The sequence below is a fragment of the Equus caballus genome, chromosome 21, assembly GCF_041296265.1.
Source record: "Equus caballus isolate H_3958 breed thoroughbred chromosome 21, TB-T2T, whole genome shotgun sequence".
Lineage (NCBI taxonomy): Eukaryota > Metazoa > Chordata > Mammalia > Perissodactyla > Equidae > Equus > Equus caballus.
In genome coordinates, this window is record NC_091704.1 from 16955753 (window position 1) to 16971707 (window position 15955).

General features: G+C 59.1%; 1 protein-coding gene across 5 annotated transcripts; it reads left to right on the top strand.

Moving 5' to 3' along the window:
• The first annotated feature begins 1724 nt into the window (after positions 1-1724).
• NIBAN3 (niban apoptosis regulator 3) lies at positions 1725-15829 on the top strand. Of its 5 annotated transcripts, none has more exons than XR_011430459.1 (16): positions 1725-1993; positions 3239-3369; positions 4607-4732; positions 5325-5439; positions 6984-7151; positions 7760-7875; positions 7956-8060; positions 8215-8377; positions 8957-9147; positions 10003-10161; positions 11235-11351; positions 11424-11531; positions 12180-12291; positions 12619-12755; positions 13669-13752; positions 14843-15261. XR_011430459.1 is itself a non-coding variant. In XM_023625417.2 (16 exons), the coding sequence occupies exons 1-16, from the start codon at positions 1936-1938 to the stop codon at positions 15712-15714; spliced, it is 2016 nt and encodes a 671-aa protein (XP_023481185.1). In that variant the 5' UTR covers positions 1864-1935; the 3' UTR covers positions 15715-15829. The 5 variants fall into 5 exon arrangements, 3 of the variants coding, with proteins under 3 accessions (XP_023481184.1, XP_070102678.1, XP_023481185.1); XR_011430460.1 differs by having other exon boundaries at positions 1791-1993; positions 12706-12755; XM_023625417.2 differs by lacking the exons at positions 12619-12755; positions 14843-15261 and adding exons at positions 14136-14141; positions 15458-15829 and having other exon boundaries at positions 1864-1993.
• The last annotated feature ends 126 nt before the right edge of the window (positions 15830-15955 follow it).

The following is a 15955-nucleotide window of genomic DNA, read 5'->3' on the forward strand; positions in this document are numbered from 1 at the left end:
CGCCCCGCAGAGCCTGCTGAGGGACACGTGGGAATTGAAACCACAGGAAGGGGCGTCCCCCTCAAGGCCTTGTGCAGGGGTCACTGGGGTGAGAGTGAGGAAGTGGGACAGGCGAGCGGAAACAGGTGGAGAAAGCAGAGGAGGGAGCTGGGAGGAAAGCAGCCTGCGGGGGCTTGGGGACAGCAGGTGGCCGTGACCCCCACAGCTGCCGGCAGGGGCTGAGAAGGGACGGGAAAGTGAGGAGATGGGCATGGGGACCCGCGTGAGGGGCCCTGCCTGAGGCGTGTCACTTCTCATGTCACCTCTCCTGTCCCCCTGTCCCCACTGTACCAGCTCTCTCTGCGCCAGACCTGCCTGTGGCTCCCTTTTGGCTGCAGAGTGAACCGGCCCCTTGCTGGCCCACGAGCCCCGGCTCTGGCCTCTGAGACGCTCCACCCTCCTCCCACCCGCCCACCTTGTGCTGTTCCTGGAGCCGGCCAGGGGCCGTCCCGCCATGGCCTGGGCCTGCCACCTTCCAGTGCTCTCTTTCCTCCAGCTTTTTGCATGGCTTGGGCACTCACTTCCTTCAGGTCTTGATGCAACACCACCTCCCTGACCCCTTCCCATGCCTAGCATTTCTACCCGCTCCTGTTCCGTTTTTCTCCCTTACCCTTAACATTATCTGACAGCTTTGTGAGCATGCCCACCCATGGTGTGTGGGGGGCGGACTATGGTCTGTTTTGCTCGTTTCTGTATCCCCAGTGCTCTGCTCAGGGGCTGGCATGGACTGATGTTTGTTGAAAGAAGAAATGAATCCTGGGGCATTGGTGAGTGTTATAAGCAGATGTTCCTGGTGGCTTAAGTAAAATGAAGGTGTAGCTGTTTCTCTGAAAGGAGGCTACCCAGGGCTGCTAGAGCAATGTCATGAACTCTTTGGGGACCCTGGTTCTCCAAACTACACCATAGTTTTGCTGTTGTCATCATGTGGGTTTTACCTCATGGTCCAAAGTGACTGCTTATGCTCCAGCCATCATGTCCCATGTGCCAGCCACGGGAACTTGACACTCACTTCATCTGAAAGCCTCTGAGATCCCCCGTTAGATCACATTTCAGCCTGGTGTGCAGACTCTGCCCCATTCCTTCCTTCCTTCCTTCTCTTTCTCCCTCCCTCCCTCCCTTTTTGCTTCTTCCCTTCTTTTCTCCTTTCTTCCTTCGTAGCCAAACACTGAGGGCTGCTCTGGTCCAGGCACTGGAAAAAAAGGTGAAGGGGTGGGGAGACCCCCAGTCCAGTGCTACATGTGCTGATGGAGGACGGGCCGGCAAAGTAGGAACGCACGGGACAGGCCCTGCCGGTCCGGGACACAGCAACTGCTCCCCACCCACTCCCCCTGCCCCAGCCTTGTCCTCAGGGACTGGGGTGTCTGTTTAGCTCTGTCTCCCCAGCCTGGGGGCTCCTGAGGGTGGGCTAGGGCTGGATCCTCTCAGGACCCAGCATTGCCCAGCATAGGTGGGCACGACATGGCCCCAGTATGGGAGGGCGCCAGGATTTCAACCGCCATCTCTACACACCAACAACTGCTGGCTGGTCCTGCCAGATGTCTGCCCTGCATCCCTCCTCCAAGGCCAGTTAGGACTTTTGTCTTCCACATGGCTCCCCCACCCCCGGGGCTGCCCCAGGGCCCTTACAGAAACTGCCAGCTCTGGGGACCTTGGCCCCGGGGGGGAACCAGGAGAAGCAGGTGCTGGGGGGCGGGGCAGGGGGCGGGGCGGGGCGGGCATCTCCCCGGAGACGTGAGGACCGTGCTCTGGCTTCTGACCTGAGGTAGCTGGTCTCCACAGCACCCAGGCCCCTCACAGGCCACCTCGCTCCCAGAGTGCCCCTGAGCTCAGGAACCTGGGGGCCGTGGGGAGGCGAGTGTCTGCTTTGCTCTCAGGGGAGCCCCAGGAGGAGGCCGCATGATGGGCGGGCGGCCCTCAAGCCCCCTGGACAAGCGGCAGCAGCAGCACGTGACGGGTGAGCGGCACGGGGAGGCAAGAGTGGGGGTCTGGGCCACGGTTGTGAGATGCACTGCGAGCCGTGTCAGTGTGAGGTCTCGGGAAGCAGTGAATAATGTTTTTAGTATAAGTATGTCCCAAATTTTGCATGAGGGTAAACACATGCTAAAAAATTATTCCTTATTTATCTGAAATTTAAATTTAACTAGTGTCCCATATTTTTATTTGGTAAATCTGGTAACCTTATTCAGGGTGTGAATTTTGGGTGGGGTCCTCGAGCCAGGTGGGCAGTGCCCCAGGCCCAGCCAGATCTTGCAGGATGATCCTCTCAGCTGTGCAGGGACCAGCAGGTCCCTCTCTGTGTGTCAGTTTCTGATTTGCGACTAAGAGGGGCTGGTGCCTTCCATCCTCCATACACATGGTTGAGAACCTACTGTGTGCTGGGCACTTGGGACACAGTGGGGTTGGGAATGGCGCCACCCTTGTGGGCTCACAATCTAGACCAGGAAAGATGGTCAAGTTATCATTATGCAAATGTGTTCAACGAGTTACTTTATGAAGTGTGGACTAAACAAGATAAAGATTTATTTCCTCTCTCCTGTAGAGGGGTATGGAGGCAGGCAGGCTGATGAAACTTCTTCCATCTCGTGCTTCTACATCCATGGCTTCTGTGTCTGAGGTTATCTCATGGCACAAAATGGCTGCTGAAGCTCCAGCTATCTGGGTCCACATTCTAGGGAGCAGGATGGATATATGTTTTACATGCAGTCAAGTGAACACATCTTAGGGGAAGAGCTTGAGGAAATCTAACACCTGTGTGATCACCTCCTAGATCAGGATACAGAACACTTCCATCCCCTCAAAAAGTTCCCTTGCACCAGGGTGGGGCTTTTAAAAGATTTTGAAAACCTTCCCAGGTAAGGGGCGAGAGGAAACTTCAGGTGGGACGGATCTGTTCATTATCTTGCTGGCGGTGATGGTTTCATGGATGTGTGCATGTGTCAAATCTCATCAAATTGTGTGCTTTATATGATTTAAATTTACTGCACGCCAGTTATCAGAGAAGACTGGGTCGCCTAACTGCCTGCCCCCATGTGGATGCGAACAGGCAATGGAGGGAGAAGGGCAAAGGGAATTCGGAGCAGGTCTCGTTGGCAGCTTTGGGGTGAGGGTGGGAGCCCACCAGTGGCTTCTCCCCTCTTGGCCCTCCGCAGGCAGGTCTGCGGGGCCTGACCAGCCCTCTCGCCGGCCCCTGTCCCTGCAGACCGGGTGGACGCCCTGCTGAGGAGCTTCCTGCCCTGCTACCGCGGGCAGCTGGCGGCCTCTGTCCTGCGGCAGGTCGCCTGTGAGCTCAGCCCCCAAGAGCCAGCCGGATGCCAGCTGCTGCGCAGCAAAGTAGGTGCCAGGGGCGGGCAGGGGGGCCGGGGGTGGGAGGAAGTGCCGGGGGCCTGGGGAGGGGGGTGCCACGGGGGTGGGAGGGTTGGGGAGGGGGTGCCGTGGGGGGTGGAGGGGGCCGTTGCAGGGGGTGGGCTGGGGATGGTGGGGGCTGGGGGCTGGGGGGTGGGTTTGGGGCCTCCTTTTACCTTTGCTCGCACTGGTGCCCAGACCTGGGTTCATCGTGAAAAAGTCATTCTTTGGACAAGCATTCATAGGCCGTTCGTTGTGGACAGAGCCCCCTCCTGGCTGGGACTGTCCCCCGGCCACTCAGGGCATCATGGACGGGGCATCTCCCCCACCCGCACCTTTGCCACCTGCCAGGGCGACCACCTGGACGGGGCCCGCTGCCGCTGGGGCTGGAGCAGCGTGGAGAGGCTTCCCCTCTCTCTGGGGGGAGCTTCTGTTTGAGACTTCATGGATAGTTTGCGCTGCGTGTGTACTCTGTCATGAGGCTTTAACAATACAATTACTAAGAGTCTCAGAGCCAGGAAATGGAAACGGTCCAGAGACTTGAGTAACACCACCAGGCTCCCGCTGTCCTGCCTGAGCATCAGGCCGTCAGAGAAGCAGTGAGTTTGTCCATCAAGTATTGATCGCGCGCACCCTGTGTCCCGGGCCCTGTGCCCGGCCCAGCGACAAAACAAAAACCACAGGTCTCAGGCGGCCAGGTGGTGAGGAGAGGGACAAAGAGTGGAGGCCGGGTGACGTCCTGCCCCGCTGAGGGAGGGCTGTGTGCACAGAGGCAGAGCTAGGCCTGCCTGCCCGCGCCAGCGAGCCGGCTCGTGTCAGTTAGCAGACGTGCGTGACAGCAGCCACACAATCGGGCTTCAGCAACACGCATGGATGGGGCGCTGAGGCTCCCAAATCTGGGTGTGGCTTTTCTCAGGCCTTTCTCTTAGGGTCCCACACGGGCTGCAGTCAGGATATTGGCTAGGGCTGGGGGCTCATCTGAGGCTCGGGTGGGGAGTGAGGATGACAAGAGTTTATGCCTCCCAGGGTTGTGGGAGGATCAATCAGGTCGTATTTGGAAGTGCCACAGACAAGAGCGTGCCCTGCATGGGCTTGAGACAGGATGGCAGCCCCATAGCAGCAGCGCCTGAGTACCCTGCATGCAGTGGTGCCCTAGACACCTGGGTCCTCCAGACATGGGGACACTGGCCCATGCCCTGACATCTGCCGGCCCCCCCTCCCGCAGAAGCTGCCCCGAGTTCGAGAGCACCGAGGGCCCCTGGTCCATCTGCGGGGCCACCCACCCCAGTGGCAGCCGGTCTTCTGTGTCCTGCGTGGGGACGGCCGCCTGGAGTGGTTCAGCCATAGAGAGGTGAGTGAGTGGCCTGTGTTCCTTTGGCCTCCAGCCTCTGCATCCTGCCCTCTCCATCTTGAGTTTGCGGTCCAGCTCCAAGCATAGCCCCCTCTGCTCTTCAGTCATCCAGGATGAATCAAGCACCCCTGTGTACTTGGCCCAGGGCTGGGGACCACCTCCTGCTGTGCTGGGTGGGTAAACTGAGGCCCAGGCCAGGAGTAGGGACTCACTGGTGGTCAGCAGTGGAGCTGAGGCTGAAACCACACGAGGCCGTTGCGAGTCACGCCTGTGCCCTGCTTCCAGGCTGGGGGACTCCTGCAGGCCATTTGTCTCCCTGGGACTCAGTTTCCACCTCTGTGAAAGGGGGGATGACAGTCCACACAACATGGGGCTGTGAGGATTCGGTGAGAGAATCTTCCTGCAGCGCACAGCACAGCAGATGCCCCCCCCCCGCCCCCCACCCGGCAGGACGGGGGACAAGAAGAGGGAGGGAGGACGGCAGCGGTGGGCGGGTGCAGCTAACCCCAGGCCTCCCCCTCGTCCCACGTTTGGGACATGGAAGCCACAGTTCAGGCCTGTCCCAAGCTGCTTCTTTGAATGCCTTCTGTAGGAATATGAGGACGGGGGTCGTCCTCTGGGCTCCACAGCCCTGACCGGGTACACAGTCCTGACTTGTCAGCGTGAATACCTCCGCCTGTTGGACACTCTCTGCCCAGACGCCTCAGGTAAGGCTCCCAGGGACCTTGAGCAGGTCCGTCGACTTCAGCACTGCCGGCAGTTGGGGCTGGACCATTCTTCTCAGTGGGGGCCCCTGCGCATTGCGGGATGTGAGCAGCATCCCCGGCCTCCATCCACTTGATGTCAGGAGCTCCCCCCGCCCAAGTATGATGACCAAAAGTGTCCCCAGACGTGGCCAAGCGTCCCACGGAGGGCAGAGTGGCCTCTGGGTGAGCACTCCGGCTCTAGGAAGGGAGACAGCCGCTCTCACCAGAAAGAGAGAAGCTAGGTCACCGGGCCAGAGTCAGAGGAGCAAAGAGCAAAACAGTGAAACCCGGTGTGAGCAAGCATCTGGGGGCACCAGTGCTAGGATGGCGGCGCAGGTCTGCCGCAGGGGGTCGTGTTCTGCCCAGCGTTTCCAGGAGGGTTCCCCCCTCATTACCACAGTGGCGCCCAGGAACAGGGTCCGGAGCAGCGTTACTGGGCCAGTGCCAGGCCCGGGTTATCTCATCGAGTCTGCCAGCAGGCAGCCCCGCCGCTAACCGCCCCATTTCACAGACGGGGATACTGAGGCTGAGGATTGTCACATAGGAAGGGACAGAAGCCAGAAGTGCACCCTCTGCTTCGCTGTGGAGCCATCTTGTTGCCAAATGACACAAAGGTGTAGCGACAAGGACAGTCTGCAGAACTGTCGATCATGTTGAAAACGTCAGAATCCACCCAAATACCCATCCCGGGGGACTGATTAAGTAAATGATGGCCCAGGCCTTGGAAAGGGGAGTGCAGGCACTGGAGGTGTCCCAGACGTCCGCAGCCGCGAAGGGCCTGTTACAGGCCAGAAAACCCAGCCTGTTACAAAAGGCGCCCGTGCAGCTCTGTACAGATCTAAGACCTGGAGTGATGCCCCCAGAATGGGAGCAGCTGTTCCTGTCTCTGGGGCTGCAGCTGAAGGGCTGGGATTACCAGGGACTCCTGGATCACGGCATCTTCCTACAGGCTGTGTGTATCACGCTGGAAATCAGAACAAAAGACAGGATTTAGGAGACCCCAAATAAATTAACCAAACGTAAATGCCCCCATTCTGTCCTCCTAACAGGTCTAGGTCGTTGGAATCACTTTGAAGCCCAGATGACAGGCAGGAAAAGCAGGGGTCAGGGAGAGGAACCTGTGCCCTAGGCAAAGAGGGAGGAAATGGTTTGGCCGAGTTTGGACCCGGGCCTGGCTGACTCTGGCTCCCATGGCAAGCAGGGCTCAGGTCATATGCCAACTCAGATAGATTGCTGGGGGTGGCCCAGGCGGCTGTGTTCAGGAGGATGCTGAGGCTGTGAACAACTTGGGGGTGGAGTGCTGATGTCTGCCCCGGGCACACCTCCCTGGGCCGAGCTGGAACAAGGATAATGCAACTGCAATAGCGTGGCTCACACTGATGGAGTGACGTCCATGCCAGGGGCTCCTCGAAGCGTTTTGTTTATTTTCTCCTAGTGAATGAGTGATTGTAGAGTGAATGAATGAATGAATGAATGAAGATGTGACCTCCTCTGTCTGCTTTCAGGAGCCCACACACAGGAGGAGGCTGACCCCCTTCTGGAAATGCCCGTTGGCTGCCCTCTGTTCCTGCAGCACCCCTTCCGCCGGCACCTCTGCTTCTCTGCGGCCACAAGGGAGGCACAGCGTGCCTGGAGGCTAGCCCTGCAGGGTGGCATCCGGCTTCGCGGAACAGGTAGGACCCTGGGAGGGCTCCAGGTCTGAGGTCTGATGGCTCTGCCCCTGCTGGCTGGGGGACCCTTTCCAAGCCTCAGTTTCTTTATTTATAAAATGGATAGTTGGGGGAGACAAAGGGGACAACAGGCAGTTATGAGTGGCCAAGGCTGTGATGGGGACACACAAGACCCAGTGGGAGTTTAGCCTTGGGGATCAGGGAGGGCTTCTCAGAGGAGGGGACGGCAAAGCTGGGGTCTGAAAAAGATAAAGGTCCAGCCAGGTGAAGAAGGGGAACAGGACCAACACATACACCTTGGGTAGGTTGTTGACTGCACAAATGTACCTAACAAGAGGGGCAGCTGGGGACTGCAGAGCTTCCTGGGCTGTGACTGCCCGCAGAGGATGCCTTTTCCTAAATAGTGTAAAGGCACCTTACGGGCTAGTGATGGTCTTGGGGGAGCGTGTTCCCTGCGGAGAGCACTGCCTGTGCAAAGGTCTGGAGGTGGGTGAGACTTGGGTGTTCTGGGACCTGGGAGGAGTCGGACGGCTTCCTCCTCAGGTGATGGGGAGTTAGGCAGACGTCGGAGCAGGGCAGGTGTGCGCGGGCACTGAAGTGTTGCTGCTCAGTCCTACAGAGAAGCCAGGCCCCTGCCGCCTGGGCCTTCCTGGAGGCCGTCCGGCTCTACCGGCAGCACCAAGGCCACTTTGGCGATGACGACGTGACCCTGGGCTCAGATGCCGAGGTCAGTGCTTCGCGAGGCCGCACCAGGGAGCCCCAAGACGCCTCCCGCCGGCCACGGCGCCCACGCCCCGTCTCCCGCAGGTGCTGACCGCAGTGCTGATGCGGGAGCTGCTGCCCGCGCTGCGGGCCCAGACCCTGCCGGGCCTGCGGGGGGCCGGCCGAACCCGGGCCTGGGCCTGGACCGAGGTGCGCGCGGGGTCACGGAGGGGGGACAGGGACATGCGGGGGGCTGCGTGGGGTGGGGGCGACTGTCGCCTGAAATCTGTCGGCGTCTCTGTCTCTCTGTCCCTCCACCCCTGCCCCCTGGCCCGTGTGGGGTCCCCTCGGCGGGTCCGGGCAGCTCCTGGACGCCGTCCACGCCGCCGTCCTGGCCAGGGCCTCCGCGGGGCTCCGTGCCTTCCAGCCCGAAAAGGACGAGCTGCTCGCGGCCCTGGAGAGGACGATCCGTCCCGACGTGGACCAGATGCTGCGGCTGCGGGCGCGCGTGGCGGGGAGGCTGCGGGGTGAGGCCCGGGGGCGGGGCCTGGCCGGAGGGGCGGGGCCGGGAGCCTGAGAGGAAGAAGGGGCACAGGGCGGTGTCAGGGGCGCGGCCGAGAGTCAGAGACCTGAAGACCCGGCCGGGCACGAGGGCGGGGCCTAAGAGGAGAATGGGCGTGGCCTTGAGGCTGAGGTTCGAGGGGGCGAGGCCAGGGCGGGGTCAAGACGGGGGGCTGGGCCGGAGCAGGGGCGGCCCAGAGACGAAGCGGAGAGCCCGCCGCGGGAGAGGGGCGCAGGCACTGCAGTGACAGCCGTGACCTGGGTGGTCAGAATTGTCCGGGTCAGACGGCAGCAGTGGCTCCCACTCAGCTCAGTAACAAAGAGAACCGGATTGGAATCCGGCCTCTGCCTCTCCGGCCTGCGCCTTCGAGCTAGTCCCAAGCGCGCTCCAAGCCTGTTTCCTCATGTGTAAAACGAGGCAGAAGAGGGTGGCCAGAGTCTGCGCTCCCGTCCACGTCACCCTGCTGAGCCCATGGTGGCCCCCCCCCCGACCGTGTGCGGAGCCCCTCGCCGAGGAGACCCAGGCCCCTGTCTTTCACTCCCAGCCGAAGTCCAGGGCCCCCTGGAGTCGTGCCTGCGCGGGAAGGTGGCCGTGCAGCTGCCCCGGATCACGCGGACGCTGGTGAGCACCGTGGAAGCCGCACTGGTGGCAGTGCAGACCCTCCTAGCCCGGGGCGTGGACCGCCTGTCCCGCCACCTGCGTGGGAGCTCCTCGGGCGCGCAGCTGCGCAAGGAGGTGAGCACCAGTGGGTGGGGCGTCGTTGGCAATGGGCAATGTGTAAACTTTGCAGAAGGGTTCCGTGAACCTTGCCTCTTTCTTGTTTGAAAACCTTCTCTGAACTTTGTTCTAGGCTGCTTTTTACTCGTTGTGGACCACCGTGCTGTATGGTCATTGGGTCACAGTTCAAAACATGAGGGGAAGGAGTAAGATGGCAAGAGTAGCATTTTAGGAACATCAGTCTGGAGTCAACTTCTCCCCAAACCCCTTCTCCTCCCATGTTTGTCCAGAGCTCAGCCTCATGCCCTGAGCCAGAGAATTCTACTCCATGCAGGTCAGCTTAGGTCTTCTGATGTTAAATGAGCACCTACTACGTGCCAGGAAACTTTCAATTCACTAAGCCTCCGTTTCATAATCACCTCCTCCGGGAACTTTCCCTGGTCCCTCTGCATCCACAGCTGCCTGTGCTTCCCTCCTCACAGAAACAACCAGAAGCCCCGTGGTTGTTTGTCTAGTCTACCTCCCCCAACTTTTCTGTGAGCTCCTTGAAGCCTGGACTACTCTGTTTCTGCAGCCCTGGGGCCCAGCACAGGGAGGGCAGCAGGCGGTGGGTGTAGGTGCAACAAGGGCTGAGTGTGCCCATTTCCCTTCAGTCACACCAGCACTGCATGTTATCATTTTTTTTCACGTTTTACCATTTTAGGTCCTTCACGTTGTACCTCACTGTTACTTTCTATGCATGTTTTGGTGACAACCGAGGTGGAATGTGTTTCCATTGCTGCTTCTCCTTTGATGAATGGGCTGGGGAAACCTTGGCCCTGCGTTTCCATCAGCTGATGGTGTTTTTCTCACCTGGCTGCTATTTGAGCCCAGGTTTACGCATTTGGTGAGATGCCGTGGGACCCAGAGCTGATGCAGATCTGCTACCAAGAGGCCGAGCAGAGTCGGGGGTGCCTGGGGCGGCTGGTGGCGCCATTTGGCTTCTTGGGGACTCAAAGCCTGGTGTTTGGGGCCCAGGATCTCGCACAGCAGGTGAGGGGCAATGGGAGGCTGGCAGGAGGCCAGGCCAGAACAGCAGCCTGTACTGAGTAGGGGCCAGGTGTGTGCCAGGGAGACCATGATGGCCCAGACAGCCTGGCCTTGCCAGGCCACCAGCGTCATGCGGACAGGAACCCATGGCCAGGCAGTGACCACACCGGGGGTACAGGGTTGTGCTTGGGATGCACAAGTGCTGTGGGAGCCCCGAGGAGGCCCTGGCCCATCTCCAGGGTTGGAAAGGCTTCCAGGAGGAGGGGCCTTCCAAGCTGGGGCAGCAGTGGGAGGAATGGGGGTGGGACATGTCCTGGGTGGAGGGAAGAGTGTGGGTAAGCACTGGGAGGTGAGAGAGCTTGTCTGCATTTGGGGAAAATGAAGCGATTTAGAGACATCGGGTTGTAGGTTTCAAGGGAGGGCAGAAGGGTGGGAGACATGCCAGTGAGGTGGGTCAGGGCCTTGAGTGTGGGGCTAAGGAGCCGGGCTCTGTCCCAAGGGCAATGGGGATCCACAGCAGGTGTGTGAGCAGGGGAGAAGCATGACCAGACTCGAGGTTTGGGAAGCCCCGTCTGCGTGGGGAGCAGGGGCTGTGGGGGCAGGAGTGGGGGAGGCAGGGAGGAGACCTGAACCAGGATGGGTGCTGTTAGTGGAGAGAAGCAGGGTGTGTTTTGAAGGTCCCTTCTGGACCTGCTGATGGACATGGCGAGTGAAGGAGACAGAGATTGAGATGACCCGCTACTGCCTGGCACAGTTGTTCAATTTGTACACTGCACAAGATCACTCAGCTGCGGAGGCTAAACTCTGGCGGACTGTCTATTTCCCAGGCTGGGCACCCTGGCACCATCCTCCAAAGCGGAGGGCACTTTCTGCCTGTTTGCATATAGGTCCCTACTGACTGGATGACCCCCAGGTCCTGAGAGGAGAGGGGTGCTGTTTCTTGAGATAAGGAGGAGGTTGGGGGAAGTGGCAGGTTGGGGACAGGCTGGATGCTGAGAAGGGGTCAGCAGGCAGGTGCAAGGCCCAGAATGTCAGAGCACGGATTCGCGAGGTCATCCCAACTCCTCCTCCCGCAGCTCATGGCCGACGCTGTGGCCACCTTCCTGCAGCTGGCCGACCAGTGTCTGACCACGGCGTTGGACTGCGACCAGGCCGCCCGGCAGCTGGAGAAAGTCCGGGCGCGCGTGCTGAAGGTGAGGTCGGGGGAGGGCGCGGCCGTGTGCCCGCGCCCCGCCGGCCGCTGGACCGCCCCGTGTGTCCTGCAGAAGTTCCGGTCGGACAGCGGCTCGGCGCGGAGGAGGCGTGTCCGCGGGTGGCTGCTCGGCATCTTCTTGCCCTTCGTGCTGAGCCAGCTGGAGCAGCGCCGCCGAGTGGTGAGCCGGGGGACAGGCGGGCGGGGCGCGCTCTCCCGCCCAGAGCTACTGCGACAGTTGAGCCCTGGGTGGGCCGGCTGGCTTTCCCGGGCTGCCCCAGCGCCCTCTCTTCTCCCAGGACGGCTTTCGGCCATCTGAGGGTGGGGTCCGGGGCGCCACATGTCAGCAGGCGCCGCAGCCTGAGAGACAGGGGCTGGGGGTGTGCCCGCGCGTGCGTGTGTGCGCATCCGTGTGTGTGTGTCGCGCGTGCCAGGCGGACAGAGGGCTGGGAGGCCCTCCTGGGAAGACGACCCTGGAAAAGCGGCGGCTACAGGCCGATCCGTGCCGGAGGGCGCCCCGGTAGGTCGGGCCTGGTGACCTGGAGGCGGAGTGCCGGCGCAGCGGGGCTGAGCCAGGGTCCTGCCCACGCGGGCGAAGGGCACCAGGCAGGGGTCTGCCCAGGCACTAGAGACCCTCTCGACGCAGCACTGCTCCTGCTGAGGTGCGACATGCTTGTCGCTGCACCCCTCGCAACAGCCCCAGGGAGTACGGGTCAAGGAGTCCATCTAAAAGACTAGGGCCTGAGGCCCTCAGCTAATCAGGGTCAGGGCTGGGGCTCAAGCCGAGTCGCAGCCCACCCAGGCCAGGCCCTCCCCACCTCTGTGACAGGAGCTGCCTGCGTTCGAAGCAGACGTCCTTGCCATGGGCAGCCCAGCCCTGACCATCGAAGGCATCTATGAAGACGTCATCCGGGGGGTCCTGTCGCAGAGGATTGATGGAGGTGCGCCCAACACCCCCCCTCAAGGAAGCCAGGTGGTCCCCGGCTGAGTACTGAACCCTGCTGGGGTCTCTGTCCCCTCTCACTTCCTGCGAACACTAGCCCCCCTGGCCTGAGGGTCAGGACTGGGACAGATAGCCACTGCTTGGGGCAGCCTGGAGGTGCAGTGAGGGGGAGCTACCCGAAGGAGGGGCCTTGCAGCAAGGCTGTGAGGGATGTGTAGGAGTTCTCAGGATGCGACGAAGGAGACAAAATGCAAAAACTGGGGATAGACATTCACATTTATTCATTCAACAACCACTCCCTGTTTTTCTCTGGGCTGGCATTAAGGTCCTGAGAGTTCTTGGACTTGGGCTAGGCCTCTCAGGATCTCCTGGGCTGGGAAGCGACTCTCTCTTCTTGCTCCTACCTTGTCAGTTCGCTCGTGACCCAGCGCCTGTGCCTGCTGAGACACATGCACTAACAGGGTGAGCAGCGTGGGATGGCGATTCAGCGGGCGTCAGGGCATCCTTGGGGCCAACACAGAGGGTATGAGGGGAACAGGAGAGGAGGCTGGAGGCTTCTGGGGCAGACGTGCAGGGCTGTGGATGACAGGCAGAGGAGTTTAGACTTTATTGGGTAGGCGATAGGGAGCCATGGAAGGTGTGTGAGCAGAGGATAACCGTGGCCAAACTGGAATTGATGGAGGAGGCTGAGAGCACGGTCCTGGGAGCAAGGATGAGCTCCAGCAGGGGCAGGTGCCAAGAGGACAGAGCCAGGCGGGAGGGTGAGGCAGGAGCTGGAGGTACCGGGAGGTGTTGAGCTGGATGTCAGTGCATGCACAGGAGCGGGCCACAACCGGGGATGCTGTGCAGAGAGAGGAGACACTCCACAAAGAGCCTCTATCTGAAGGACACCGAGAGTAAGAAGGGCTGTGGAAGGAGCGCTTAGAGAGGTGGGAGGAACCCAGAGGCGGTTCTGGGAGCCAGGAAGTAAGGATGAGGATGCCTCCTTGGTTTGTGGGCATTCAAATAAAAACAACCAAGCTCCCTTAGGAAAGGGGACATTTTAAATGGGAAAAGGCTGTTTTCTGATTGAAAAGAAAAATCCAGAAACAGGTAAGCTCAGAGAGTACCCGTTCCTAGAGGTTTTACACGTCCTTAGGGGGTGCCATCCTCAATTGATTTGTGGCGTCTCCGTGGAGCACAGTGGAGGGAGGGAGGGCTGGCAGTGTCCAGGCTCAGTGACGGTGTGGGGACTGCCTGGCAAGTGGAGCACTTGCCGAGGGTTCCTGGCTGAGACCTTTCCTCCCTCCTTCGCCCTCCCGTGGCCTCTCGGGGAGAATGTGCAGGAGCCGTGGGTGCCGGGGCTTCTCCAAGTGGGCTTCGTCTCTTGTTTCAGAGTTGAAAAAGGCCCTCGGTGCCGCCGATGTGTCCTCTACTCTGGATGGCTGCTCAGAGGCCCCATGGGACCAGGTGGGAGCAGGTGAGGACATCACAGGTTGTTGGAGCATGCCAGTGAGTGCTGGGGCTGGGAGCCTGCACAGGGTCTCCAGGATGGTCGAGAGTGTGGGTTCCTGGATGGAACAGCATGCACCTGGTCTCCTGATGCGGCTTGGCTGGCCATGCTCATGGTGAACGAGGGCAATGGGGAGCCACGGAGTGTGCCTGAGCCACAAAGGGAACCTCTGACATGCACATGAATTGGCGGCCCATCTTCTCTGGCCAGGACTCAGTAGGGCTTCTCCCAGCAGCTACTGGTTCCCAACACTTGAAGGGAAGATTTTGGTGACGGGAAGCTTGGGTTTCCTGTGAGCGGGGCCTGGGGCAGGGGCAGCCGGGACTCTTACTGTAGGACCCTAAAGCAAGCTCCTTGTCGGAAAAGTAAATGTGTGTAGGGCTGAGGCCGACACTGCTGGTGGTACAGGGACCCTCCGCTCCAGCCCTGAGACGGGCATGTTTTATGGGGGCTTCCCTGAAATGGGGCAGAAGGCACCTGGTCCAGTAGAAGCAGACGAGTGTGCAGGATGTCTCTCATCTAGGTGCTCAGAACCCAGGGCAGATGCTGGGATCCTGGAACAGCTGCCAGCTCAGCCCCTTTGGGTATCGCTGCTGTGAGAGCCTTGTGAATCCACCCAGCTAAGCAGCACCCACATTCTTCACCCACAGAAACTCTGAGATAAAACGTGTATTGTTTTCAGCAGCTAACTTGGGGGTTATTTGTTATGCAGCAGGAGCTAACTGATACTCTCCCCAGCCGATTGCAGGCGGCCCATTTCCCCACAGGCTGCACAGGCTCTCAGCTGACTGGGGATTTCTCGTGTCTTCTGGGTGAAGATGGTGTCTTGGCATCATTTTAATGAGCATGTCTTAGTGGGGATGGTTGAGAGTCTTTCTGTGAGCTTGGAAGCTTCTCTGTGAACCTCTCCCTCTCCTTGGCCCACTGATCTTCTGGGTGCCTATAAACTTCTATCAAGTTTTTGTTGCTAAGCTTCCATTTTCTGAGCATTTGTTATGGGCCAGGCATTTGACATATCCGAGGTTTTGATCTCCTTATGACACTTTCCATTTTACAGATGAGGAAACCGAGGCTCAGAGAGGGACTTGCTCCAGGCAGCCAGGCCCCGGAGCTGAGGTCCAGCCACTCTGCCTGCCACCTGCTCCAGAGACATTCCGGAGCTGAATCTTTGCCACATTCGTCCTCGTTCCCAGGGGAGAAACGCCTACTAGTAGAGTTTCTGAGTTGAACCATGCGCCCCATTGCAAGGCTTTTGTAACCCCCACGCCTCCCCCTCACTGCTCTCCAAAAAAGCCAGGCCTTTCCTCACTGCCACCAGCAGCATTGGTGCATCGTCTCCATGTCCTGTCCAAACTCTAGCAATTTTCATCAAAGAAAAGCTGTCAATTTGATAGACACACACACAAATTTCACTGTTTTATTTTTAATTTCTTTGATGACTAAATTGAACCTAAAAACATGTTTATTGGCCATTTATATGTTTGTGGGTTTTGTTTTAGTTCTCATATTGCCTCTTCATAGGTTTTACCTGCTTTTCTCTTCAGGAGATTTTATCTGTTTCTTATTGATCTCTAATAGCTCTTTGTATAAGGATATTAACGCTTCATTACGCAGGCTCTAGATATTTTTCTCAGCTTTCTGTGGGCCTTTCGGGTTTGTTTACTTGCTCCAGATCTTAACTTGGCATCAAGTTTCCCAGCTGAGAGTAGAGCTTTCACTGACTCCCTCTGCTTGCCAGAAAGCTCATCTTTCCACTGGAGGTTGGCAGTTTCTCCACGTAACAAGCCTTCCAGCTGCTTCCGGAGTAGGTTCCGGGAGGGATTTCCCCAATGTTCTTCTCGTTTGGCTTTCAGAGGGGACATGCACAGCCCATGGAGATGGTTTCCTCCCATTCTGCCCTGGAGTGGTCAGCCTCCCCCAAGAGAATGAGATTTTCCTCACCTTTCCTGACTTTCATCCTACTGTTCCATGCACACATTGAGGACACGCTACCTGTGCCCTGAATTCTACTCAATATCGAGCCTCCTCCCACCACTCATGTTAGCAATGTACATCTGAGCATCATTCTTAAAACTTAGTTTCTAAGAATGACAGAAAAACGATCAATCAGAAACTACACGGAAGTACTGGGAAACAATCCCCTGGTAGCATTTCTATGGCGACGCCCACC

What these genes read in the sequence shown, in the direction of transcription:
- NIBAN3 (XM_023625417.2), top strand. Translation starts at nt 1,936, where the DNA reads ATGATGGGCGGGCGGCCCTCAAGCCCCCTGGACAAGCGGCAGCAGCAG. An exon ending in GCCAGCTGCTGCGCAGCAAA is followed by an intron (nt 3,370 to 4,606) that starts GTAGGTGCCAGG and finishes CCCCTCCCGCAG; the next exon opens with AAGCTGCCCCGAGTTCGAGA. An exon ending in CCCAGGATCTCGCACAGCAG is followed by an intron (nt 10,162 to 11,234) that starts GTGAGGGGCAAT and finishes CTCCTCCCGCAG; the next exon opens with CTCATGGCCGACGCTGTGGC.